Below are 24440 nucleotides of genomic sequence, written 5' to 3' on the forward strand. Positions count from 1 at the left end.
GTTGAACTTCTTAAAAGTGTTGCCTAGATGTGCCCCCATGTTTTCCCCTTCTGTTCACTTTCCCACCCACAGTTGTCTGGTTCGGCCTCCATTGTACCACACTGCTCTTGAGAGAAAGTCACCAAAGATCTCCTTGGTAAAACCCATCTATCACTTCATTACTTGGCCACACCAATATTGCTATTTGCAGTCTCCTCAGAATGTCCTCTCTCCTCAGTTTCCATGATGCCACACTCTTCACTTTCTCTTTCTCTGGTGACTTCCTGCCTGTTACTTTCCTCTGTTTCTAGTCCTCTGTCTGTCCCTTATGTGTAGGTGTTCCTCAGGGATCTCTCTTTGGTCTGATTCTCTTCTCGCTCCATGGGCTTTATCCCTGGGTGATTCCATCCACCGCCCCCGCCCCACCGACCTTTGGTTTCATAAATATCTCTAGGCTGGTGAGTCTCAAATCTAACTTCAGCCCAGCTCACTCTCCCACACTGTCAATCCATAGTCAACTGCCTATTGGACATCTTGAATCTGTTCTTCTTTCTATATCCTTATCTCAGTAAATAGTATCCCTGGTCCCTCAGCCACTGATTAAAGAAACCTGTGTCCTCCCTAAGTTCTCCAAGTTTGACCAGTCACCAAGCCCTGTATAGGATACTTCTTGAGTAACTCTCAAACCAAATCTATCCTTCCATCTCCCATCCCCAATAGTCTGTAGTCATCTCATCTGGATTTCTACAACAGCTTCCTAAAGGATCTGATCTTACCGCCACTGATTCGCCACCATTCTCTCCAACTCCAACTAAACTTCCGAAGTGAAACCAGATCTTGTCATTCAAACCCTTTAAGGATTCCCCAGTGTCCTCTGCTTGAAGTTCAAACTCCTTAGCAAAATCCTTCTAGTCTGATACGCTACGAACCAACCATAACAGACCCTACAGCTTCTTAAAAGCATGATGCCTTTTCTGCTCCTTGGGCCTTTGCATATTTTATTCCCTCCACCCAGACATACTTCCTTCCCACCCCACTGACTTGTTCTTCAGGTCTCAGTCTAAAAACATCATCTTGGGAAATCTCTGACCCCTTGCTCAGCTGGATTAGCTCTCTCTGATTTTATAACATCTCATGCTTTCCCCCATCAGACAAGTTTTATACTTAAAATCGGTCTTTTGTCTCTCTTAATGTATTTATAACTTCAAGGTTAGTAACTGTGTCTTGTTTGACAGCATATCCTCAGCATCTAGCAGATGCTAGACCTATAGTAAGTGCTCAATAAATGTGTGTTGAATAATAAGACATTTGGAAAGGAACATCCCCACTGCTACTCCTGGTAATAAATTATGTTGTTTTATTATTTGTCCTAAAGAGCTTATATTATAAAAATGAAACAAGCTGATTCTGAAAAATAAGCCCTCTATTAAGTTCTGGAGAGGTGGAGGCTAGCTCATAATGCCACTACCACTGGGCCCATGTGCAGGACAGGAGCCCATGAGGACAGGGAGGTACTAGCTTCCTTTACCTTGGCTCCTCACAGGGATGGGATCATGGGAGACATGGCTGCTTTGGTATACAGTTTCCATTTTCCCGGAGCTTCCACCTGCCAGTGTAGCATTACTGAGAGCTGCGGGCTGTGATCTGGGCTCTGCCCACTTCCTTATCTCAATAACCTTAGGCATTACTCCATTATGGATGTTGCACTCTCAACAGCTACCATAGCTTCTACATCAGGGCAAACACACAGCAAACTCATCATTCATTCATTCATTCAACACCTATAACGCACCTACTACATGCCAGGTAGTATTTTAGGTACTGAGTATATAGCAGTGAATGAGCCAGACAAGATCTCAACATCCTAGCTGTAAACCGGGGTCGGGGGGAGGGGGTGAACTAGATGGTCTTCAAGGTCTCTTTCAGCTCTACAATTCAGAGACTCCCTCTCTGACCAGATGCAAACAAACAAGGAAGGCTAGTGGTAAAGTATCATGTTCCAGCCTCCTTCCCCCATTCTTCACCCATGGTGCCATCTCCATCCCAAAGTCAGCTCTGGGAAACAGGAAAAGATCTGGTATTATTGGTACTCTGCCTGCAACCCAAGATTTGACTTTCCCAAGTATGTTATTTAAGACTCTCTGCTGTGGCAAGGATTGTTGTGGTTGGAACTTCTGGCAATTACAAGGAGACCTGGCAAGATATTTTAGGCAGGTGCTTTGGCAAAAGGACATGGAGAGGCAGCATGTCCCCCTCCATCAGTGTGATATCTCTTAGGTTTGTCTGAAAGGGTACCACATCCTTGGCAGTTTCCTCCTCTTCCTTCTGGATGACAGACCTCTCCTGGTCCTATCTCCTTTCTTCTATTTCCAACTTGGCCTTAAGGTCCAAAGTTTCTACCACCTTAGTACCTGGTGTTGTGGCTGGAAGCAAGGGACTAAAGGACTTCCAACCATGTGGGGGAAGGGAAGCCATAGTCTGCAAATAGATAGACAGAGTGGAGAAGTCCTTCATCGAGGAACTTGATTTAGAGTTCTACACCATGGTCGTTCATATCAGGTATGGGATGGCACTAATAGTTAAGACATTTAAGCAGATCAGTATAAAGTCAGGACTTTAAATGCCGATCCTGGGTAATTAAATGCGAAGTTAAAAAGTAAAATTTTTGTTCAACGATGTAAGAGTAAAACCAGGTTTATTTAAGTTTCCGATTTCTATCTCATGAGATAGGACACTTGTATGGAATTATGTATCAGACTGACTTGAATCATTTTATTAACAGCAAATTCTGTCTTCAGATTTGCCCGTATCTTATGAACTAGAACCCACAGAGACAGAGATTCGAAAGGCTAGCTCCCTTGTTTATTAACTATAATCTTAGTTAATAATCTTGGTACCTCACCTTCTCAGTGCCTCTTTCCTCAATGGTAAAATAATACTTGCCTCATTTATCTCACAGGGTTGATGTGAGAATCAACACACAACATATGGAAAAATGCTTTGGGATCAGCAAAACATTTAATTGAGGAGACACCCTTACTGTCAGCTTTCTTAGGATGGCTGGCTGTGCTGTCCTGGTCATTAGCTGCCATCTACCCTCCTTGCTCACGGAGGTATCTCTTGAGCATCCAACTACCTTTGTGCCATACTGAAGCATAAAAAGTTATGTAGACATGAACATATAGCTAATTGTCTCAGCTCCTGAAGGAAGAGGCTGTTTCTTCATTTTGCTTGAGACCCCTTACCACCAAGCATTGGGAAGAAGAAGGGAGACTAGTGACAAAGCTTATTTCCTCCTGGTAGTTAATTCATTTTATGATTTAAAAAAAAAAAAGGTCTTAGGATTTTTCTTTGTTCAAGGCACTGGGTCAGGGTCAGCGGGATGCAGCTTGGTGCGTCTAAAATAATCTCAGCTTTGGAAGCTAACAGATCTCGAGTTCAAATCCAGGCTTGGCCATTTACTTAGCTGTGCAGACTTGGCAAGTAATGCTCACTCTGAGCTTTAAGTTCCTCTTCTGTATTGGGGGCATTACGTATCTTGCAGTGATGTTGAAAGATTATAATGAATGCCTGTGAGGAGCACACAGTGAGTGAAGGGGAGAGGACAGATACACAGCAAGGAGGCTTCAAGCTCAAAGCATGCTAGCAAGAGTTGTGTGGATGCTAAGAAGGAGCAGCAGCAGAAAATGTGCAGGGCCACGGGGGCGGCGGGGGGGGGGCATCTTCAAAAGATGGTGAGGGTTGTGTCCTGGCAGCACTCAAGGAGCAGCTGAAGGATCACTGTGAAAGGGGCTTCAGAAAGCATTTCTGTTCAACTGTAGGATCTCTTCAGTTCCTAAAGTCATAAAAAAGAAATGGCCAACTAAAGAGAAAAAAATCCTCTAAGTCCCAATACCAAAGGCTAAGATGAGGTAAGGAAGCGTCTGGGCTTCAGTTATGCAAATGAAACAAATGAGCTCAAGCGAGCTCGCTTCTCAACTGTCACTGGAAATGTTACCTCCAGGCTTACTGCAGTTTGGGTCTGTCTTATTTCTCTTTGGTAATCATCGAGATGGTGGGTGCTAAAAAGTACATTAGGAAACTCAATGGCTTCCAAATATGGAATCTGATTGGGTTGAATATTATTATTGTGGAAATGGGTGAGTTTGCAGGCTGATCATCTGTGCTCTGACAGTGCTTTAGAGATAAGAGAGGTGGGCTGAATTATCAATCAAATGAAATCTATTCCAAGTTCCAAGATTTCTTTCTGCCCGGGCTATGTGACCATGAAGAGGTCTTCAAGATCCCTGTGCTCAGATTCTGTGAGTCAGATTACTGACTCAATGGTCATCACCTCCTTATCAGGTAGTATGTGTTCAACATTTTGAACTCCCGAGATTAGGGCCAAATGCCATTGGGACTGTATGTATTCATAATTAAGCAACTCTAAGCAGGTCAGGTACAGGTTATCACGGAGGAGAAAGGCAAATGTTATCAAGGCAAAATTAGCATAGAATCTAAAATAAATGATTTTCCTAAGTATCCTGGGAGGGAGAACAAAGGCCATCCCTTAGCTTTCCAGGTTTTTCTGTATCATGGTGTGAAAACCTACTAAATTCATATAGTTCTGTAAAGACAACTATCCCTGAGATAAAGGAAATCTATCATTTGCTCAGGAGAAATGTTTTTAGATTCCCTTCTTATAAAAAGTAATTTGACCTCTTCCACCTATCCCAAATCCTTGAGACTTTCAAAGGATAAAGAAACCAATTTGGAGCTCTTTCAAAGGACTTATTTGCTACAGAATTGCTTGAGCCCACCCACAAGATGAACTCAGGATTTCTGTGTTTAAAAGGATTTTGTTCACGGATTTATTTTTACAAGTGCTTCAACATTCAAAAAGTAATTCTTTTCGCCAGTATTTGGCATGTCTAGAAGAGGTTAGAAAAAGTTAGAATCTATAGAATTAGATGTCTAAAAATAGAAAAAAACCCGAACATTTAAAAATTCCTCATTTGGACAGGTCCTGAGTTGAAATCACATTCATCTGCATGAAGAACTGTTTTAGGTCAGAAACACTGTGTTTTTTAACTCCCAATCCTGATCTTAGATTTGACTGGTGAGGATTCCAGGCACTGCATGAATGACAGGAGAGACGTCTCTCCTGTCATTCAGTGCGCCAATTCCGGTATGAGTCCTACCTGGCCTGTAGTTTTATAAATATTTCTTAAACCTAAACCTCCGGTTCTCTGATGCCGATTGTCTTAATCTGATTCTCAATACTTTTTTAAACAAATAAACAAAAAATTTCTCTGCAAGATCACACATTTAAGTATTTGTTGCTTGTGGAAAGATACAGAGAAACCAAGTATGGATGTGAATTAACAATTCAGCAATGGAGCTTTGAATCTCTGGATGGCTGCATATGCTGCAAGAAAAGTCCCTCGCTGGCCCTGCATTTGCTGTGCACCAGAGCTGATCATCCCGGCAAGGTCAACCCGAAGAGGGTGTGAACCCCAGCAGCTGCTCGATGGGTTTAAACCGCCACTCATCTGCCTCCAGCTCTTCTACCAAACCAGCTAATTTTTCCATCCGAGCAACTTGCTGATCTGTAAAGAGTCAAGGAGGCAATATATAATACAACATATTTCCCATGAGACAGTCACCAACCACCAACGTGATCATTGGTTTAAAAATAATTTCTTAGAAGGGGGCGCCTGGCTGGCTCAGTTGGTTGAGTGTCCAACTCTTGGTTTTGGCTGAGGTCATGATCTCAGGGTCATGAGACTGAGCCCCATGTTGGGCTCTGTGCTCAGCACAGAGTCTGCTAGAGATTCTTTCCCTCTCCCTATGCCCATCCCCTGGCTTGTGCTCTCTCTCTCAAATCAATAAATAAAATCTTAAAAAAAAAAAAAAAAGATAAACATCTAAAAAAAGTAACTTCTAGGTGTGCTTGGGTGGCTCAGTGGGTTAAACCTCTGCCTTCGGCTCAGGTCATGATCCCAGGTCCTGGGATTGAGCCCTGCATCAGGCTCTCTGCTCAGCAGGGAGCCTGCTTCCCCTCTCTCTGCTCGCCTCTCTGCCTACTTGTGATCTCTCTCTCTCTCTGTCAAATAAATGAATAAAATCTTTAAAAAAAAAAGTAATTTCTAGGAGGATTTTTTCCCCCTCAATATTCAAGTGTTAGAGTCTTATTCTATGCTAGTCAGAAGATTAAATCTTAAAAAAAAAAAAAAAAAAGTATCCTCCGTGCCATAGTGATTCGTGTACTCAAGTCCTAGAGTTCCAGGCAATTGCAGCTTTCCCTCCCACATTATGCCTTCAACGGAGAAATGGTCTGGTGAGAGAACATAGTGCTACCAGGATCTCAGAGGCAGACAGACCATAAGGTATTACCTATATACCTGAGGAACGAAGATGATGGTAACCAGTAGGGGACAACAACAAAAGGTTTCAGAAAGGGGAGGAAAAAGCAACACAAGAGGAGCAGGAAGCACTGCCTCCTCTAGAAAACTAAACCTTCTGACTTCAGCCTTGAGCCTCAAGGTGGACATTTTGTCTGGCTTAAGATCATAGAATGTTTTTGTCTACAGGTAATTTAGAAAGTTCACTTAAATAGCCTTGTTGAGTTCCAGGAGTTTTTGTCACAAAGCACACTGATCTTTCTGAATCGTCCTCTCCCCCCACCACCCCAACTTATTCTCACGGTTAATATACAAACACTCACGTGCTTACCGTGTTTCACCTGTTTAAGTGTAGATGCCACTTGATAACTGAAAACGGATTCACAGAGGAATCTCTCAGAGCCATCTACAAACAAAAGAGGAAAAGTTTTAATGTGCTTGAAGGATTTTATGGCTTCTGATAAACCAGGTGAGCGTGTCTATTCTTTTCCCCGCTTTCACATTCAGGGTCCAGTTTTCAGTGTTTACAAAGAGGGCTTCTGTTTCATTGAGAACAAACAGTGCTCTGCTATAAAAGCTACTTCTTCTATACCTAGAATATTACAACAGTCCCTCTACTTGTTTCAGAGTTTAAAAATAATGTTTAAAAAAACAAAAATAAGAAACCTCAGTGTGATGTCCTGGTCAACAGTTCTCCCCTCCTAACCTGACAGTTTCTTAATGTTCTCTCATTCTGCTTGTCAGGCAAACACTGACATCAGACACATTTGGCCACGTGGCTCCTGTGCTATCAAAATACAAAGGCACGTCAAAACTCTGAATCACTTTCATTCTGAAAAGTAAAGCTGAGGGGGAAAGAGCTGTTGTTGATTTTTAATATATCAAATTACATCACTATGACCATCACAAAGCACTGCTGGGAAATTTTATTCTGTAAACGCAAATTGTAACCTTGATATTCCAACTGAACCAAAACACTGCAATTTGCATGGCGATAAGAGTATGGTGCAATTTCAGAACGTAGCATTGTACTGGTTCCAAGAACTGGCAACAAGAAGGTAGCTAATTCAGTCACAACAGCACTGGGAAGATGATTGTGAAACATCAGCTAGTTCATGTTCTTGTCAGACAAGGGCTGATATGGCAAAATATACCCCATAAGATACAGAGTTCATATAGGAAAATGTGACTTTTAGAAATGTAGCAGAAACCATTTGGGGAAGGTGTCTTATTGCAAAAATCCTAAAACAAATGGAGGAAGAGGACACAGCTGTTTTTTTTTAGGTGGTAGTTCATGCCAGCACTACTAGGTGTCAAGCACTCACCCATCAATCATGGGTTGGCGTGTCAGCCAGCTATTAAGTGACAAGGAGATAGGAGTAACACATTCTGGCTTCCTGCTGTGTTTCACACAAGGTTGACCTTATTTCAGAAGTCCTGGTTGTAGAAGTAAAGGAAACCTCATTTGAAATAGAGTCAGGAGGCCAGAAGGGGGAGCTCTTATGTCCTAACACTCCGCGTCAATCTCCGACTTCTAACGTGCAGAGGCAAATTTTGCTTTCCCAGCAGGAAGAAGTCTTAATATTTTGCTATCCCAGCAGCATGAAGAAAGGGTTTTCTCCTTGCCAGGCAACAACCCAGCCAATGAGAAACTGTCACTACTCAGCCAATGAAAAGCCACTACACTTCACAAATGCCTAGTTTGTGCCAATGGCCTTTTTGTTTATAATATATAGTATCTCCCAACCCCCAATATATAGTCCTCTCCCAATCCTTTGTTCTCTGGACATGACTATGGTTTTGACATTGCTTGCCTGGCCCCAGCTGCAATTCTTTGCTACTGCTGAATAAACCCATTTTTGCTGGTAAAATAACATAAGTTATTTTTAGGATTAATATGGTGAGGGGTGCCTGGCTGGATTAGTTGGCACAGCATGTGACTCTTGATCTTGGGGTCCTGAGTTCTAATCAATGTTGGGCCTACAGATTACTTAAAAAAAAAAAAAAGGGCGGGGCACCTGGGTGGCTCAGTTGTTGGGTGTCTGTCTTCGGCTTGGGTCATGGTCTTGGAGTCCTGGGATCAAGCCGCATGTGAAGCCCCAAATTGGGTTCCCTGATCTCCCTGATCTGGCAGGGAGTCTGCTTCTCCCTCTCCTTCTGTCCCTCTCCACTGCTTGTGTGCTCTTGCTTGCTCTCTCTCAAATAAATAAAATCTTAAAAAAAAAAAAATGGTAGTGTGCCTGAGCAGCCTAGTTGGTTAAGTGTCTGACTCTTGATCTCAGCTCAGGTCTTGATCTGAGGGTTTTGAGTTCATGCCCCTTTCTCTCTCTCTAACAAAAAAAATAAACAAAATCTTAAAAAAAAAAAAAAGATTAACTTGGTAAACAATAAAAGCATAGATGTTGTATCCAAATGGCTTGAATATACAACCAGGAGAGCTTCTGTCCAATATATATTTTTAAAATTTTACTTATTTATTTGACAGAGAGATCACAAGTAGGCAGAGAGGCAGGCAGATAGAGAGGAGGAAGCAGGCTCCCCGCTGAGCGAAGAGGCCCGATGCAGGGCTCTATCTCAGGACCCTGAGATCATGACCTGAGCTGAAGGCAGAGGCTTTAACCCCCTGAGCCACCCAGGCGCCCCTGTCCAATATATTTTTTTAAACAACTTATTTTTTTTTATTTTAGAGAGAGAGAGAGCACGAACACAAGCAGGGGGAGTGGCAGGCAGAGGGAGAATGAGGCTCCCTGCTGAGCAAGGAACCCAACATGGGACTTGATCTCAGGACCCTGAATCCAAGCCAAAGGCAGACATTTAACCGACTAAGCCACCCAGGCATTCTGTTTCCGTCAAATATTATATTCAAAATTAATTTAAGAAAGAAATGAAAATGTACTTATTTTCATATATATTATGTATTAATGTATGCACACTACATTATGTATTATTTCAAAATATTATTTCACAAATTGCTATACACCTTAGAAAGAGTGTTACATTCTTTAAATTCAACCTCTTTTCTATATATTGTACTATATGGTATATGATCCTATTCCCTCTTCCCTCCCCCATTCTTCTGGCTGAATGGAAGCCATTTGTAAGCAGAGCAGCTAAACTGAGCAAAAAATTTTGATTTTCAATTAATTCAATTTTATACTGACTGTCCAGTTTACTATGTAAATATGCCAGTGTCCATTACCCTATTCATACCCTTGCTTCAAGAGTCAAATTATAACTCAAGTTTTATTTTAGAAAGAGCAAAGCATAGAGAATTAGAGCCCACTTCTCAAGTAGTTTGATCCTGAACTTTGGGATCTCATGCAAGGCAGTGGGGATTATGGGCTATAAGGATCAGGCCAGTATGTATGTGGAAGCTCCTAGAAGTGCTACCTCCCACTTACATTAAATCACAGGTGCTATATTAGGATAAAATGCTTAAGTTATAACATTTGCATATTTCCCTTGGCAATGAACTTCAAAGCAAAAAGATGTGAGCTAATCTTTCAGAAGGGTACCTGTGTATCACTTTACCACTGTATGCCTATGGAATACACTTTCACTGATTTACAGCTCTGTACTAACCACAAAGTCACATCCTATTAGATGTGATATCTGCACCAATCTAAAGCCTGGAATTTCTCTAGAGAGGAGTCAGCGGGGGCAATCTATCTTCTATTTAGAAATTGTAATCAAACCCTTTGTAACACACCAAGCAGCAATGCATCGTTTTCCTCTTAAGAGACAAGCAAAGGTTATTAAGTAGTGAAAAGTTCAGTAAGTTGCTCAAACCTAACATCATGCCAACTCCAATAAATAGGATGCTATCAAGTTCATTTAAAAGAATATTACCTCAAAAAAAAAATTACCTCACAGCAGGAAATGAGACAATACCAGATAATTTATATTTTAGTAGCCTACGATATCACTAAAGTTCAGCTACTTCTGGGCTGGAAGGCAGTCTCTAATTTGCTCACTAAACTGGGGGAGGACAATCTTAGCCACGGGCTAAAAACCTGCTGTACAGATCTTCAGTTTATGATGGAGTTATATCCTGATAAACCCATCCTAAGCTAAAAATACCAAGTTGAAAATGCATTTAATATACCTAACCTACTAAACATCATAGCTTAGCCTAGCCTACCTTCAACATGCTTGGACACTTACATTAGCCTACAGTTGGGAAAAAATCATCTAACACAAAGCCTATTTTATAATAAAGTGTCGAATATCTCGGGGCACCTGGGTGGCTCAGTGGGTTTACGCCTCTGCCTTTGGCTCAGGTCATGATCCCAGGGTCCTGGGATCGAGCCCCGCATCGGGCTCTCTGCTTGGCAGGGAGCCTGCTTCCTCCTCTCTCTCTCTCTGCCTGCCTCTCTGCCTACTTGTGATCTCTCTCTGTCAAATAAATAAATAAAATCTTTAAAAATAATAATAAAGTGTCAAATATCTCATGTAAATTATTGAATACTGTACTGAAAGTGAAAACCAGGAATGGTTGTATGAGTACCGAATGGCTGTAAGTGTATCGGTGTTTACCCTGGTGATCATGTGGCTGAGAACTGTGGCTCCCTGTCCCTGCCCAGCATCCCAAGGGAGTACTGTACCAAATGTCGCTAGCTCAGGAAAAGATCAAAATTCAAAACTCAGAGTATGCTCTCTACTAAATGCATATGGCTTGTGCATTATGGTAAGGTCAAAAAAATCCCAAGTAGAACCACTGGTAACCTGGGGACTGTGTACACATTGCTTAAGTGAGGGTATCTGTTAGAGACTGGATGCATGATAAAGTTAAGTCATAAATAATAAAGTTAAGTACATTATCTGGGTTTCTTATCCTTAGACCTAGGAGGACGCAAGATCAAGCTGAACCTGTTAAGATTAAAAACAGTATCCAACCTTGGATCCTGATTGCTTTTCTTCCTTACTCTGAAAAGGCAACATTTCTTACTTTGTTTTCATAGCTGGTTAAACTACTGTAAGAAAAATGGTCAGGTACACGTGCATTAGATTAACTGTATAACAGCATCACCTATAAACATGAAAGAAGATGCTTCCAAATCTAACATCCTTATTAAATTTCATTTAGGAGTACTCCTTTTCAATTAAGCATTCTTGATTTGACCAGGATAGTTCAGGGATTACCATCTCTAATTTTTCATAGTCTGTCCTTAAGTAGCTTTAAAATATAACTAAAACTTTAAACCTAAGAAAGGGAATGAAAACTGTGCATTTTGAATTTAAACCTTATATAAATTCATCCTACAACAGAAAGCCAACACATTTCGCCATGAAACACACTGGGATGGAATAAAAATGGATAGAACTTGTTATAACATCAACATTCAGACTAACCTCAGTAGCCTTTCTTCTTTAATGTTTCTAAGTAATCTGGAGTATACGGATACAGAATGCTTATAGCTTTGAGACTAAGGACTACCTCCTGTATTAAATTTCTCCTGTAGCTAGAATTTAAATGACTTCAATCTTAGAGTCCATTGTTAAACACGGATTCCTCTTCTGCTGCTATCAGACTCATTAAGCAATTTAAGTGCCTCCAACTTTTGATTTTTTTTTTTTAATTTATTTATTTGACAGACAGAAATCACAAGTAGTAGGCAGAGAGGCCGACAGAGAGAGAGGAGGAAGCAGGCTCCCCGTGGAGCAGAGAGCCCGATGTGGGGCTCGATCCCAGGACCCTAGGATCAGGACCTAAGCTGAAGGCAGAGGCTTAACCCTCTGAGCCACCCAGGCGCCCCTCCAACTTTTGATTTTTGTGGGCAACTTCCTTAACACCAGGTCTCTGCTGCATAAACTGAAGTTGTATTTTTAGTGCCACATATGGTAAAGGCCCCAATTGTTCACTATGTCCAGAGTCAGTGATACAAACTCAAGTACTCAGTTAACACAACTGAAGAAAATGAAAAGGCAAAGACAGAAGTACGTACATCTCATTTTTATCACTGACTACACTACCTGATTGTCTATTCCAGCAATTGTGATTTGAACCAATTCTAGAGAGGCCCAGTCGTCCCATGTTTCTCTGTCACGAATGATTCTTCTGTTTGTCCTGGCTTAACCCAAAACTCTTACCACCTGATAAAAATGAATAAAGTTCACCCCAAAAAGCTGACTCTTAACTATAGTTTGTACCTTTCTCAGAGATTTCTGGATTAATTTTTAAATGTGCTTACCAAAATTTGCAATTTAAAGCAAAAAAGATCAATATACACCTAAGCACAAAAGTGCTAGAATCAGGTAGACTTTGAATCCTTAAGAGGTTCTTTGCTGACTTTTTTCAAGGCATGACAGTTTATCCTTATGGACCAATCCTTCATGAGCATTCCCTGAATGTTAGTCAAAACACTCTGTACTGCACCCTAGACCAATTCGGCATCTCTCAGATGGGCCAGAAATGTGCATTTTTAAATAAGCTCTTTAGGTGATTTTTATGCTCCCTATTAAGAGTTTACTGGTCTAGCTCCTAAAGTGACATGTATCCAATGAATTTCGGGCTATCAGTGCAGTGTCGTGCTTACAGCTTGTACTCTGATCTTGGCCAGCCAGTTTGCAAATGGGTGCTGAGTAAGATGGTGGATGATCTGATGCAAATCCAGCTCCAGTGCTAGGAAAACCACACAGCACTGTCCTGTAGTGAGCCAGGGGAGCCATCTTCTCATACAAGAGTGGTGTAATAGTTTTTATTTCCACTTAGAACCTATTTGATGAGGTTGATCTATCAGTAGATTAATTACATTAGAAAAAAATACATCAAACCTACTCATCATAGGGAAGCAGACTGGTGCCAGGATAAAGCAAACTGGAACAGGAGGTCAAGAGAATTCCTGGTTCTAGTGCTGACTTTGTCTTTAATAGTCAAAGCACTTTAACTTTCCTGGGTCTCAGTAAGTCTAGATGACTTCCTTGATTTCCAAAGCCTTTTTCAGCTCCAAAATTATGAGTCTGGAGAAAGATTTGTGTTTCAAATAATATTTTGAAATGGGGACAAGAGATGAAATGTGGAGCTGAAATCAGGGCAAACTCGTCTCTAATCCACTTAATAGCTTCTTTACAATTAATATCCACTGCAGGTCAGAATTCAATTATTCAGCAAAAAGCAGCATGAGATCACCTTCTAACATCTCTCCAGCTCCTTTGGGGTAGGTGAAAAGGGCTTTCCGTGGTGGGGCAAGGTCTGAGACACTGAAACCAGATCCAGTGACAGAACTTCCACTGACCCCACCAGCTGAGGAGGATGATGAAGAGGCAGCCATTTCCTCTCTAGCAGAATTCTCACTTCACTACAGAGAAAGAAAAACAGCAATTGGCAAGTTTATGGAAGTGAGAGTGACAACATTTCATTCTAGCTGCCATAAAAATCAGCATACAGTTTAGTAAATAGTTAGGTCCCCCCTTTTCTACCCTCTCTGTTCCCACAATCTTTTACTGATGCCTCAGACAAAAATGTTTCTCAGGATTATAAGTGAAATATGTTTATTCTGTTTTTCTACTTAAAACACTACTTCCTATCATTAGCAAACTGTTTGTATCACTTGGGATCAACTGAGGGTGATTTATGGGTTATGAAGGGGTGATATGGCAGTGCCAAGGTAACAGTGGACTGAGGAAATAAATTATGATAAAACAACATGCCTCACAGGACAGTTTGTCTTGGCTATATCCTGACAAAGCCATACCAAAAAATTCACTTATAAAATTTTCCAAATAAAATTCCAGAATAACACTGTGTTCTGTTCCCAAGGAAAGGGAATTGGTTAGGAAATACATATTTGTCCTTTCATGAAAAATGTTTTTTCCATCCAAATGTAATACCCCAATTGATCACTTGGTGGCATTCCCAAACTGGAAGAAAACGGCTCATGAAATGATCTTCGAATTCAAGGTTTATTAATACAGCAGCTGAGTTTAACCCTATGTCATATCAAAAAATCAAAAAGCCCAAACGCAAATGAGAAGATCTGTACTGAATACATGATTCCTTACAGAAGTTCATAACAAAAATATTATATTACACACTTACATAAGATTCTAAGACGTTTGTTTTCTAAAAAGAATGGTCTAGCACTGTGCTAACAGAACTTTCTGCCACGATGGAAATGTTCTAACATTCTATTTCTGTGCTGTACAATATGGTAACCATTAACCTCATGTGGCTATTAGTGTGACTGAAGAACTGTGTTTTAATTAAAAAAAAATTTTTTTTTAAGTAATTGCTACACCGATATGGGGCTTGAACTCACAACTCCGAGATCAACAGTCGCATGCTCTACCAACTGAACCAGCCAGGTGCCCTTGAAGAACTGTATTTTAAATTTTATTTAATATTAACTGAAACTGAAATACCCACATATGGCTAGTGGTTACTGTACTGGATAATATAACTCTAGTATTTAGACTAAAGAAATGACTTTATACTGAATAGTATGCTTTGAGATGGCTACTAGTTAATTTTATGTTATGTGAATTTTAGCTCAATTAAAAAAAGAGGGGTGCCTGGGTGGCTCAGTCATCAGGTGTCTGCCTTTGGCTCCCGTTATAATCCCTGGGTCCTGGGATAGAGACTTGCCTCCGGCTCCTTGCTTGGGCGGGAAGTCTGCTTCTCCCTCTCCCACTTCCCCTGCTTGTGTTCCCTCTCTTGCTGTCTCTCTCAATCTGTGTCAATTAAATAAATAAATAAAAATCTTAGAAAAAAGAAAAAGAAAAAATGACTTTAAAAGGATTTAAAAAATGAATTTCCCTCTTTATTGGCCACCAAGAATTTTAGCTGATTTTTTCTTCTTTTGCTAGTTGCAAAATAAAGACATTTGTTACAAAAGTTGGAACTTATGAAAAAATAGAAAAAATGAAGGAATGCTATGCAGATATAAATCCTATATATACATAATCCAGTTTCCTAGCAAGAAAAATCCTATACTGCACATTTCTGAAATGCCGGCTGTTCTGTATCCTCAGTTTTGTGATGAGGATTTAAGGCTGTCAGGGAAGCAGAGTTGGATTTCCGATTTCATTATATGTCCATAAGTAATATGATTAAAACTGAAGTGAGATATGGGAACAGTAAAGCAACTGTTTTAAGTAGAATGTCAGCCTATTTAAAAATACAAACTGATTAAGGACATTGTTGATCTTGCTATTAGAGCACCTTTTTTTTCTCTGAGTTCTTTAACTTTCAACTAATATGCATAGAGACAACTTTTCAAGCTGGATTTATATCCAATCCTTTGGGCAACACTAGCTTAAAATATACCTTGACAGGTTCTTAAATGCTTTTTTAAACAGAACTTAAGCAGTAATGGACCTGGTCTAAATTTCTAAGTGTAAAATTAAAAAAAAAACAAAAAACAAATAAATTTCTAAGTGGATTCTTGCTGGGATTCAAAGTATACAGGTGATTTAGCCAGGCACTGAGGTACTCAGTCTTATTTCCCATCAGTTCAGAGCAGAACCTACTATGAATTGTTTATATATCTCACCTAAGACTTAAAACTCTAATCTTTTTCCTACACCTTGATAAATGCTCTATTCAGTTGCAAATGCAAGGGATACATTATATTTTGAAATCAGTTGCTCAGCAGAGCTCCCTAGGGGCGGCCAGAGTGAGGACAGCTTCAAAGGCTGGACACAGTGTGACTTCTAAACTGGGTATAAATCAAAGGAATTTCCTTTCATCCCATTTTCTTTCAAACTTAGAACTACTATCATTCAATACACAAAACAGCCAGGGCTGAAAACTGGAGTGGGTAATTAGCACAAAGCTACAGTTACATAAATAAGCAGTTTACAGCTGAGGTAGAATAATACACTTCAGTAATTTCTAGCGTTAAAGATTTAAGTTGAATTTTGCATGCTATCAGTAGATGGGAAAAGGAGGTAAAGTGAAACTAACAATAAACCCTGCTTTGGAACTGCTTTATGAAGGCAGGCATTCTGATCATGAGAACCAAATGTAATGCTTGGCCTATTCTAAGTAGTTGCTGATTTAAATAAATGTTTGCTAAATGAATTAAACATTTCACAGGAACCACAAAATTCCTTAAAGGTCATCAAATCAAATTCTCTCATTTTATATGTGACCAAACAGAACCAAGCTATAGAAACATTAGCATACATGCTGTGATATTCTTCAAGCAATGGCTTTGTGGGCGTGTATCATGTGCCATGTGAGAAAGGTAAAACAGCTTCTTGGTCTGGGTTCATGTTGTGGTTTGGCTATTTAGCTTGCTGTATGACTCTGGACAAATCACTTAACCTTCCCGTTCCTCAGCTGCCTCATCTCCAAAATGGGGATAATAGTATTTCCCTCATAATGGTGTCACAAAGGTTAATATAACTAAAGCATTGAAATAGTTACAGGCATAGTAAACAATGATATCAGCTATCCAAAATTAGTAATGGTTATTTACTCCTGAATCTTTTTTTTCCCCTCTGCAGATTCCAGTTTTTCATCCACAGTATGTCCCAACACACTGATGGGAAAAATTTCAATTCTCTCCATTTGACAGAATCGGCATGCTCCTAGAAGGGAAAGATCTGCTCAGGAAGAGGGGAAATGCCCTCCACTAATGCACTTCACACTTTCATTTTAAGGCTCCTGCGTTTAGGAAGGGTTCTTTGATCTAGGAAAGGGGGCACAGGTTGTCTTTCTACCCTGGAGGCCTAGCACAGAACCTGGATAAAAACGTTTCATGAGCGAATACCCAAATGAAAGAACTAGTGGCTCAGCAAAGGTTATATGCATGGGACAGAGAAGCGGGGTGTCCTGAGGGCTGGTCCACTATTGGCTTTTTTTCCTTCCACATTCTGCAGATCTACAGTATTAACAGAAGTCTCTCACACACCAGGTTGCCCAGCTCAGTAAAATTCTGCTTTATGAGTACATAGTCATGATGAAGTAGTCTGAGGTTGGGGCCTCTAAGGTAAAGGAGTCTACGGGCAGCTGGGATCCCCATAGAAGAGCAATGCTACTTTGGGGGTCCACAGCATGGCTGTTTCCACAGTGACAGGTTGATCAAACATTTACTTCGCCTACGACAAGGATGACCTCGTATTCATAAACATTGCTTTTTATCGGATATATGCCTATTTTCTTTCTTTTTCTTTCTTTTTTTAAAGATTTTATTTACTTATTTGACTGAGAGAGAGATCACAAGTGCGCAGAGAGGCAGGCAGAGAGAGAGGGGGAAGCAGAAGCAGGCTCCCCGCCGAGCAGAGAGCCAGATGCGGCCCGACCCCAGGACCCCGAGATCATGACCCAGGACGAAGGCGGAGGCTTAACCCACTAAGCCGCCCAGGCGCCCTATGCCTATTTTCTTAAAAAGAATCTTCACTTTAGAAGTCTCCTTATGCGGGCGCCTGGGGGGCTCAGTGGGTTAACCCTCTGTCTTCCGCTCAGGCCATGATCCCAAGGTCTTGGGATCAAGCCCCGCATCAGGCTCGTTGCTCAGCGGGAAGCCTGCTTCTCCCCCTCTCTCTGCCTGCCTCTCTAGCTACTTATGATCTCTTTCTGTCAAATAAACAAAATCTTAAAGAAGAAGAAGAAGTCTTCATATGAAAAAGACGCTGAAGGAAGTACTCTGGTGCAATGGCAAATTATTACAAGCAATCGTTAAATCCCATCATCAACAATTCGTTGCACTTGAGCGGCTGGACTACCACCCAAACGAAAGCGGCTGCTAAAATCAGGTTGGGGCTCAGAAAGGGGCTGGAAAGGGGAGGGGCAAAATGCCAGCGGTTTCCAAACTAACTCCAAAGCACGCTTCCTCCCCCGTCCCCGCCGTTGGTCTCCACGGGGCGACGCCACTGGTACTGCTTCACTGCGCAGGCGCCAGCCCTCCGCCCGCATGCGCACCCAGTCCGGCACGGCCTGAGGAAATTTCATTACACTCCCTCTGCAGCAGGCTCCAGTTTCTCCTCCTATCTTCTCCATTTTACTAGTCCCTGCAGGTAGGATCCCAGGGATCTACTCCCTTCCACTAAGCTCCCGGGGGTCCCTGAGTCCTCCGCCACTTACCTCAGCGGACTTGGCACTTTCCCCTACAGCCCCGCCCCCAGGGCCAGCCAGCGCGGCCGCCTTTACAACGATGAGGACGGCGGCGTGCGCGCGCCCGGGCGGAGGGGACCCGTGCCGGCGGCTGCGTGAGGGCGCCCGCGCGCTGGTGGGCGTGGCCAGGGCGGAGAGGGTCGGAGGACGCGCTCTGAGAGAGGACTTCCGGGTTGTGCACCCACCTGGTCTTACCGCAGTTTGCCTGCAGCCCCGGAGTTCCTCTTTCGTAGCTCGACTTGGTGTCCTCGGTTTTTTGCTTGCTTTTATGATTCAGGGCTTCACCTTACCCCCTCGACATTGCAGGCCTTCCGCTTTCCTCCCTCTCTCCCCAGACTACCACGAAGCAGGGTTAAACTGGTTATTCCCTCTTCCTTCATACAGTCTCGTAGCCCAGTGCCGTGCGGGAAACGCAGGTGAAGTTTCCTTTTTTTTTTTTTTTTTTTAAGATTTTATTTATTTGACAGACAGAGATCAGAAGGAGACAGAGAGGCAGGCAGAGAGAGAGGAAGGGAAGCAAGCTCCCTGCTGAGCAGAGAGCCCGATGTGGGGCTCGATCTCAGGACGCTGGGATCATGACCCGAGCCGAAGGCAGTGGCGTAACCCACTGAGCCACCCAGGCGCCGGTGAAGTTTCCTCTTATTCCAGAGCTCTTGGTCTGAGGGCCCGTCCTAAACATTGAAGTCTCCCTTTGTGAAAGCCCTTTTTTATTTTGTGAGGTCCTGGGGGAATAGGCCACGACGGTGTAGTGTCATTACACTGTTGCTAATTATGCCCGACATCGTTCAAGTCTGTTTACGTTCTATGTTGTTATTTCTCACAATGCACGATCTCCTCTTGGTTCTGTAAGCAAATTGCCAATTAAAGGGACTCAGACTTGCTAAGGGTTGGATTGGGCCTTAGTGTATTTAGTAAGGATTGGTCAGGTTTTGGGGGGAGCTCTTAATTTTGGACTTCCAAGGCTATGTAACCTATGTAGAACGAACATTGGTTGAACTTAACCATAGCTAGTCCATAAGGAACTCCTGTTTCCTTAGTTCTTGATTCATTAAGTGGTGATTAGAAGCTTCTCAGTGAATGTTGCACATTTTTGAGTAGTGGCCTATAGAAATGGATTCCTCCTCTCAGCAATGTGTTTTGAAGAACCACGTTGGTTAAGTCACATTTCAACCGGATCTAATTTTGAGGTATATATTTCTAGCACCTCTGAAGTTACTTAGGGGTTATCCTCCAGCCCCAGGGTGAGTGTGCTAAACATTCCTAATGCTCTAAATTATTGCTGGATAAAAGGAGTGAGCCCTTTAGCAAATGGTTAGATAAACACAGAAGGTTGTATCTTCTTTGAGGTTAAAATAATAAAGAGACATCTATTCTCTCCAGTCACGGACAGACTGTATAGAGAGGGCTGACTGTCTTAATCACCTTTTCTTAGAGTGCTGAAACAGTTTACAAATTACTGTCCAGGGGTGCCCAGCTGGCTCAGTTGGTGGAGGCGGCAACTCTTGATCTGGAGATTGTGAGTTTGAGTCTGGTGTTGGTTGTAGAGATTACTTAAAAAGAAAACCTTTGAAAACAAAAATTACTGTTTAGAGTGAGCCGGGAATGGAATAATGCTGTTGTGGAAAATAAAGCAATTGATTTGAAACAGCTTGCAGATAGGGGAAATCCAGTGGAAACAGTGCTGCTTTTAGGATGTGCTGTGAACTGATGTCCCAAATACATAATGATCCATAAAATAGAGATAGAGTTTTTATTTTTGATTGAAAAAGTAAGGTGATCATTTATTTTTCAGGATTTCGTTAGGGTATTGTTTGGTGAAAGTATCATGGAAGTTCTGCGCCCACAGCTTGTAAGAATCGGCGGACGGATTTATAGAAAAAATCCCATCCAAGAACAGACCTATCAACATGAAGAAGAAGATGAAGACTTCTATCAAGGTAATCCTAGTTGCTCTTTACGCAGATTAGTACAATGTTCTCTCCCATTGTGGAAGCAGTGCTTTGTTTTGTTTCAAAGTGTTTCTATGTGAGCACTGAAATTTGAGATGTTTGACCTCTGCCTAGCTCCATTGTGTTGATGACTAAGGGGACTGGTGATTTTCACTTTGATGAAGCATTCTCATTTGCACTTCCTAAATCATGTTCATCTTTGTGCAGGGGCTTAAATGTAATAAGGGGTAATTTTAGTAAACTATTAGTGTTAACCATGAATATTCTGTGACAAAATTAAGTTCTTTCATCTGTAAAGTTGTAAAATATATATGTAAATTACTGAAGTAAGTGAAATATGTATTTTGTCCAGTACCTCAAAATGTTAACTGTTAATACTGTTATGCTGTTATTTGTCTCTTCTTTGAACTCATACAGGCAGTTCCAAATATACAACTAACATAGCTTTATTATTACAGAAGGATAATTTTAAAAAGTGAGCTTGACAGTGGAGATGGATGATGATTATTTTCAAGCCAATTAACTTGGGCTTGGGTTTAATGCGTAAATAGGGCCTTTCAGGTTCTCTGCTTCCTTTTCCTTTTGGTTTATACGTTTTTCCTTCAGGCCCCAAACTTTGGGGGTTAGTCTTCCTTCTGGTTTTCCCCATGGTTTCCCTTTGGCCTTAGGAACTTGATCTTCTTTACTTGACCCTCCTGTCTCTTTGCCTGGTGAGATGGAGTAAATTCTTCTGCTACCATTCCTGTCTCATTCACTGAAGTAATTTTGTGTCTTAATACTAAAAACTGCTTACTTGCACACTGTAAGAGGATACATTTGTTATATGTGAATTATATCTCTATAAAAAAATAGAAAAAGATCTTTATTGTGTCTTACTTTTTGGGAGAAAACAGTTAAATAGTGGTATGTATGTACTATTTTTCCAAAGTGCTAAGACTGGAACATTTAAAATAGTCATTTGTTTTTTTTTCTTTTTCTTCTGAGAGCAAGTGAGAGGACTGTCAGAGCAGTGTTGTGCAATATAAAGTGTTGGGCTGTTCTTCGTGTGTGTGTATTTTTTTAAACCTTGAGCGTGGTTGGCCAGTGGGGAGAAGACTGTTGTCCACAGAGCAGCAACTGTGAGCGAGATGTTCTGGTTTCTCTGCAGGCTTCGTGGAGTGTGCAGAGGAGCCCTGTGATGCTTATGAGGTGGTGCAGACCCAGCAAGGTTTCCGGTGTACCGTGAAGGCCCCCAGCTTGCTCTACAAGTGAGTGAGTGTCTCTGCCATCCCCGCCCCCACCAGCTTCATGGGACACACTTCCAGGAAGCTCAACAGGAACTGACTCTTTTCCAGTGCTTAATTACTAATGACCAAACAATTTAGTGTTTTATGTCCTCGAATTTCTAAGGACTGATTATGGATCAATGTCATCATTCCAAATGTATCACTAGGTCCTGTTGGTTTTGCCTCTTAAATACTTTTTGAATCTACCACTCATTCATTCTTTACTGAAAGACCAGAACCCTGCTTCATCTTTGTAAATTACTTCAAATAGCCACCTTACTAGGCTGTCCACATTGATTATTATTCTCCTCCCAAACAGTTCTTCACATTGAGGGTGCAGTGATCTTTCTAGAAGGCAAATGTGATCACTTCCTATGCTTAAATCTGTCAACATCCCTCCACTGAAGATGGAATGGTTCCATTGGAGTGATGGAATCTTGAATGTGACTTAGCCAGCCCTGCATTTTTCAGTCGTAACTCATATCACTCTTTTTCTGGTTTTGCCCTTAAGCCTGGCTAGTTTTCAGTTTGTGAAATGTGCTTTGTTCCTTCCTGCCATAGAGCTTTGTCATATGCTGTTCCGTTTGCCTTATAATCTCTCTTCCTTACATGGTTTTATTCTTCTTCCTTAGCGAACCTTGCTCACCACCATCATCCCTACCAACCACACTGACTACTATCTATATGTTTTCATAACACCCTCTACCTTTCCTTTGTACAGTTTTTCAGCCATGTGGTTTACACTTATGTGCTTACTATTGGATGTCTTCTCCACAAGATGGGAGACTTCTAGAGGGCTGTAATGTGTCTGTTCCATTAACCTCCAATGTTTGTCAAAGACTGGTATGCTTTCTCCAAGGTTGTTGTTATGAATTTGCTTGGAAACTTTTTGATCACTTTAGTCGTGGGTTGCTTGCTTGTGTGATTGCCCACATTCTGTCTCATGGTTTAGCTTATCGTCTGCCTTCAGCTCAGGTTTTGACCTCCAGGCCCTGGGGTCAAGCCCCAAGTCTTTCTCTCCTTCTCCCTGTGATCATGCTCTCTCTCTGTATCTCTCTGTCTCAAATGAATACATAAAATCTTTTTTTGAAAAATATTTTATCCTTTTAAATGATATTTTATTTATTTATTTATTTGTCAGAGATCACAAGTAGGCAGAGAGGCAGTCGGGTGGGGGGGGGGGAAGCAGGCTCCCTGCTGAGCAGAGAGCCTGACTCGTGGCTCAATTCCAGGACCCTGAGATCATGACCTGAGCCGAAGGCAGAGGCTTAACCCACTGAGCCACCCAGGTGCCCCAGTAAATAAAATCTTGAAAAAAACAGATAAACATAGCTTATGTGGCTAACTGGCTTCTTTTGGGTTTACATCTCTGGAGACAGACTGGTTTAGGAAGCGTGTAAATTGTTTTTCTGTGTTGTATCAGGTGACTCAGGTCTGTTCAAGCTCCTCTGTTAAAGGAGATCTACAAATATGGAGTCATATACCTTTAAGCTCCACGAAGCAAATAATTTTATTTTCACCAATCTTGAAAATATTCTGCAACACCTATTGAGGATGAAATTCTTCTGTGGGAATGTGGCCAAATGGGAAACCAGATGCTAACTCTGACAGCTCATTTTCCTTTAAGGTTCCAGTGACATTTTCTTCTAAGAAATAAGATTTTAGAAAGTCACCGTTTAGTTTCTGGATGAAATCAGTGTAACCGTTTTCCTCACTGCGTATAATTGCTACCACTGAGGTGTGTAAAAATTCCTTAGATGTCTGATTCCAACTTGACCATCTTCTGAATTCTATATATTCTAAGTATCATTGTATTCTGGATGACTTGCTTGTTAGATTAGTATTGATTCTGCTTAATTATAATTAATACACTGAATTTACTAGGACAGTTTCTTTCTTATTAATCATTTCTGTAAGTTCATTTGGATCTAGGAAGAAATTACTTGACCAAACTAATTTATAATCAAATCCTAATTGTTGTAACTCTTATCCATGGACTAGATGTAACTCATTAGTTCTCAACGTCAGGTGCACATTAGAAGTACCTGGGTAACTTTCAAAATTCCCTATACTTACGTGCACCCTAGGCCAATTAAATCAGAATCTCTGGGAGCTGGACTCAGGTCCAGCATCATCATCATCATTATTTTTTTAAAGATTTTATTTATTTATTTGACACAGAGAGGGAGAGATCACAAGTAGGCAGAGAGGCAGGCAGAAGGAAGCAGGCTCCCTGCCGAGCAGAGAGCAAGATGCAGGGCTTGATCCTAGGACCCCGAGATCATGACCTGAGAGATCATGACCTGAGCCGAAGGCAGATGCTTAACACACTGAGCCACCCAGGAGCCCAGGCATCATTATTTTTTTAATCACCCCAAGGTGATTCCAGTGTAGCTAAGATTGAGAACTACTTGATCAGGTAGGAATTTCTACTTAAATCTTTAATAAAAGAGTCACCTTTTCATGTGTATCTCCTATTACTGTAGTGAATATTTTAGACGCTGGCTATACTCTTAATTGGAAGGATGCCATTATGGGCTTAATGAGGATAGTATGGACTGTACTGAGCTACGTGCCAATCACCGGGAAGCCCTTTTATACGTGATCACCTTTAATCCTTACAACATTATTATACTTTGGTGTTATTCACTCCATTTTTGTAAGTGAAGAAATAGACTTAGAGTGGTTAGATGACTTGCCCAAAACTTGAGTCTAAACTTCTGTAACCTCAACCACTTCCTTTCTAAGATGCCTAGACTATTAATAACACCTTAAGCCAGCTACTTGTGTGTATGTGTGTGTTTTT

At 41.3% G+C, this 24440-nt stretch overlaps 2 protein-coding genes across 7 annotated transcripts in view; one reads left to right on the top strand and one right to left on the bottom strand.

The window, feature by feature from the left end:
- Positions 1 to 4728: 4728 nt before the first annotated feature.
- ANAPC16 (anaphase promoting complex subunit 16) lies at positions 4729 to 18514 on the bottom strand. 2 transcript variants are annotated; one of them, XM_032840915.1, is made up of 4 exons: positions 18391 to 18514; positions 13492 to 13660; positions 6694 to 6768; positions 4729 to 5567 (listed from the first exon to the last, which is right to left on the bottom strand). In XM_032840915.1, exons 2-4 carry the CDS (start codon positions 13631 to 13633, stop codon positions 5452 to 5454), a joined length of 333 nt encoding a protein of 110 aa, XP_032696806.1. In that variant the 5' UTR covers positions 13634 to 13660; positions 18391 to 18514; the 3' UTR covers positions 4729 to 5451. The 2 variants fall into 2 exon arrangements, with proteins under 2 accessions (XP_032696806.1, XP_032696813.1); XM_032840922.1 differs by lacking the exon at positions 18391 to 18514 and adding an exon at positions 16784 to 16867.
- ASCC1 (activating signal cointegrator 1 complex subunit 1) overlaps positions 18214 to 24440 on the top strand; it is a 106633-nt gene continuing 100406 nt past the window's right edge. Inside the window, exons 1-3 of one of the 5 annotated variants that reach the window (XM_032840894.1) lie at positions 18214 to 18323; positions 20213 to 20357; positions 21517 to 21616. In XM_032840894.1, the coding sequence (XP_032696785.1) occupies positions 20246 to 20357; positions 21517 to 21616 (212 nt within the window). In that variant the 5' untranslated portion in view covers positions 18214 to 18323; positions 20213 to 20245. Of the gene's footprint in view, positions 18324 to 19407; positions 19608 to 20212; positions 20358 to 21516; positions 21617 to 24440 lie in introns of those variants that run through there. The other 4 variants (XM_032840876.1, XM_032840904.1, XM_032840910.1 and 1 more) reach the window with 4 other exon arrangements.

The sequence above is a fragment of the Lontra canadensis genome, unplaced genomic scaffold (assembly GCF_010015895.1).
Source record: "Lontra canadensis isolate GAN:19392208 unplaced genomic scaffold, GSC_riverotter_1.0 scaffold3, whole genome shotgun sequence".
In the NCBI taxonomy this organism is placed as follows: Eukaryota; Metazoa; Chordata; class Mammalia; order Carnivora; family Mustelidae; genus Lontra; species Lontra canadensis.